The 3,773-nt window shown below is 32.2% G+C and overlaps 1 protein-coding gene across 1 annotated transcript; it reads left to right on the top strand.

Moving 5' to 3' along the window:
- The first annotated feature begins 1,550 nt into the window (after nt 1-1,550).
- Nucleotides 1,551-3,568, top strand: LOC124369328 (neuropeptide SIFamide). The gene is made up of 3 exons (XM_046827286.1): nt 1,551-1,724; nt 2,641-2,759; nt 3,448-3,568. Exons 1-2 carry the CDS (start codon nt 1,595-1,597, stop codon nt 2,742-2,744), a joined length of 234 nt encoding a protein of 77 aa, XP_046683242.1. The 5' UTR covers nt 1,551-1,594; the 3' UTR covers nt 2,745-2,759; nt 3,448-3,568.
- Nucleotides 3,569-3,773: the final 205 nt, after the last annotated feature.

Genomic DNA, 3,773 nt, shown 5'->3' with positions numbered 1-3,773 from the left:
GAATCTAGTTACCCTACCGTGGACGCAGCCCTTTATAAGGCTGTGGCGACTCAGTGCTGGCACACTCGCTTCACAGCAGCTCAGGTGAGTACTTGACTACACTTACTCGGCTGTGTACACTCCTATAGCACACACGCCTCCTAGTAACTGTTCACACTCTCACTTTGTAAAAATATTCGTTTTTATGGAAAGCCTTATTTGCTAATATACAGGATCATTCTATCTTGTTGTAAACTTTATCAGAAATTCATTCTATGTGTTTTTTTTCGAATAAGATATACGCTTCTAAACTTCTACTGATTAAAATTACAGTTCATACAAACATAAGCTAAGAAGGTGTTCCCATTTGTTATTTAACTCTTTGAATACCGAGTAACGAAATACACTGTGATTAGAAAGTTATAACTTTGTCTAGATGACTTATCAAACCTAGAAATACACGGCATCTCAGATTCTTTCACTACTATCATCTTAGTCAGTATCGCATATGCTTTTTAATCATTCATTTATTACTCAGTTGTTCACGTATCTACAACTATGTAGCGCTAGGTTGATTTTCTCCCTAGATCTTTAACTTTGTCTTAACTAGATGCCACGCAACGTATATTGACAGTGGTTTATACTTAAAAGAAGTTAATATTGATTTTGAAACAACTCAATACGTAATGTTGGTTTGACTCCTTACAAAAATATTCAGTAGTTTTAAAGCTTCTTTAACACCTTTTTACAATGATAAATCCGAGTTTGTATATACACATATGTACAAGTGTTAGAAAATGTACACTAGACTCAAAACTCAAAACTTTAGTAATTTTTCTTATACTGATATGTATAATATTCCACGCCGATACCGATATTATCATGTTTAGACAGGGTTTATTTTGTGATTACAACTGTTTAAGAACCCCATAAAACTGCTACTTTCTTTGATTCTTTGACTTCCTATAAATTCAAATCTCCAAAGAAATATAGTTTCAAAAATCATTACAGAATGCAATCTTTTTGATGTAAGACTGCAAAGTCTCCTCTAAATTGTTACATTTTCAAAAGCAAATATTTGTTTACAATTCCAAAATAATCAGAATTGCCACAGTTCAAAATAGGCGCACAAAAAACTACATGTTACATTTAGAATTAAACTTGTATAGGTTTTGGAAAACTCTGACATTATGTTTAAGGGTGTTTAATAGGACTATTTTATTGTTCGTGAAGATTTTGATTTCCAAATAATAAATTAAATGTTACTCGCTTTTCAAGCTGATAAACAATACAGTTCCAAAGTAACACTCACAAACCCATCAGAGCTCCATAGTTTCAAATCGATAACTTATCTTTGAAAGTATAACATATTCAGGGAGTATTTTTTCATCACATATTTTATAAATATAATAAAATTTTAACTACAAAATTTGTATTCCTAAACATTGTTCCTTTTATATTATTATATAATATTTTATATTATATTACATCAATCCCTACACAAAAATTAATTTTAATTTTTTTACATTCAAGAAGATCGTCACTTATGCCAAATATTTGTCCAACAGATCGTCTCTGTTTACTGCAGCAAAGCCAGTCAAAACCACAAGCCAAAATGGTGTCCACTGTAGCCCGAGTTCTGGTTCTGGTTGCGGCAGTCCTGCTGGTTTGCTCTCTCGCCGAGGCTACCTATCGCAAGCCCCCCTTCAACGGCAGCATCTTCGGCAAACGCGCCAACCAAGCAGGTATGTAGCAATAACACATTTGGCCTACAATCCCTTCATGGAAATTTGAAACAAAACTTACCACGACCACAAAACTGCGGGTCTTATTTTTTTACTTTTAAAGTATATAAACGTTGAAAACAATTCAAAATATTCTAAAATTGTAAATGATTCGTCGACTTATAAATCTATTCACATTGAAATACTTGTATGAAAGTTCAAATTATGTGACTGAGTTTTACCTCATCAGCAGAGATAAGTACGCATAGTACTCTAAAATAATATGTACTATAAAAGTAAATAGTTCACTTCCTGGTATTATTAGTGTATCTTGTATGATAAATTATAAATGTACTAAAGTCATATTTTAATATTTGCTGAGTATACCTGAAATTAAATTGGAAATGTTTACTGTTTGATGAATGCGTTGAAGTTACGAAGTTAAGTTTAACTCTTAAACTTAAACGCCACTGTTTATTTTATACACTGGAGTATTTAATTAATTAAATGAATTAGTGTTTCAATCTTTCTACTCCACTTTAGTCGTTACATTCTTAGAACACTGACCTCTCGTAGAAACTTGTCTTACAAAAACTTATTTTTCATATACATGTCATGAAAGTGTAGTGTTTAAATGTATTTATTATCATATTTGTTTGTTTCATCCACAAAACTCAACCCATCTTTACTAATCTTTTATTACTACTACATAACCTGCCCAACTTACACTTGTTTATAACGTGTTTAACTCAAGTTCTTAACTAAAAGTAACTTATTAGATGTATATTAGAAACTAAATTTTCATAGCCAAACATTTACACAATGCTTTCTAAAATTATTGCCTAGTGGAGCTTGTTTTGAAAAAGTGTCAGTTCTTATAAGCATTTTTAGAATTGAAAATTGTGAAAATTGTAAAAATTGTGAACTTCTGTAACAGAATACGAGCAAGCCGCCAGTGCCACCAAAGCTCTCTCCTCTCTGTGCGAGGTTGTAGCTGAGTCTTGCGCCACCTGGTTCCCCAACTCTGAGACCAATGTCTAAAATGTTTAATGCCAGGTAAAATACTGTAAAATAAAATACATTTTATCATAGCATGTACCGCCCTGGGAGGTATAAACAACAAACCCAACTGTTGCCTGGGTTGTCCATTTGAACAATTTAAAATTGCCTCATTGCCTTTCTCCATTATTAAATCCAAACCCACCGGTTATAGCAAGTATCTTGTTTCTTTGAAAACTCTAAATGGTTTTGAGCAACATTTATTTTTATTGAGTCTGCTCTATAGTTTCACTCATGGAAATAAGTAGCCATCAAAATAAAATAACTTTTAAACACTTTTAGAAAATATTCAAACTATACCTTATCGTTTACAATAATATTTTAGTATAATACAGATAATATTACTGTATTTTGTAGATAATAAATAACATGTGAAACCAATTTTAGTGTGTTACCGAATGTAATACAAGTAACTTCTATTATGACAAAATACATAAGGCTCATGCCTGAAACGACTCAGAGCGCTCAAAGTATGAATTTATTTACTTCGCCCTGCACTGAAAAACGAATATCTAAGAATTTGGAAATGGGTATCTTATGCATTGAAAGAATCTCGTTCTAAATACAGTATTCTTTGCCAGGTAAACAACTTGTTTGGCAATCGAGTTTCATAGATAGTCTGGGCATGAAAGTCAGAATATAGTAAATCTTAAACTATCCTCTCACGATCGTCTGTATGTTGCAGGGAGCGAACCGAGGAAGTGTTGGCCAGAATCTCAACTGTATTCCCATAATGTACCTTATGTAATGTAATGTAATATGTGTTTATTCCCATGAATAAACTTTGCAAAAAATAACTTTTTATACGTGGTATACTTTCTAATTCAACCCTGCAAAGTCCTTACATCTTTATATACACGATACAGTACATATAAACTTTAACACGTTTGTCTCTCAAAAGCATAAAGTTGTTAAATGGTGTAAAAACATCATTAAGTGAGGTGTCCACTTTTGGCTGTATTGTTTAAATGTACTTTGTACATATATACAGATGTTGTAATACATAATGTG

This window comes from Homalodisca vitripennis, chromosome X (assembly GCF_021130785.1).
Source record: "Homalodisca vitripennis isolate AUS2020 chromosome X, UT_GWSS_2.1, whole genome shotgun sequence".
NCBI classification, from domain to species: domain Eukaryota; kingdom Metazoa; phylum Arthropoda; class Insecta; order Hemiptera; family Cicadellidae; genus Homalodisca; species Homalodisca vitripennis.
The sequence above is the reverse complement of the archived record's forward strand: the minus strand, read 5'-3'. Positions and strand labels throughout refer to the sequence as shown.

Bases quoted from the DNA above. Each gene is read 5' to 3' on its own strand.
- LOC124369328 (XM_046827286.1), top strand. From the start codon at position 1,595: ATGGTGTCCACTGTAGCCCGAGTTCTGGTTCTGGTTGCGGCAGTCCTG. The intron at 1,725-2,640 runs GTATGTAGCAAT...CTTCTGTAACAG, and splicing joins CAAACGCGCCAACCAAGCAG to AATACGAGCAAGCCGCCAGT.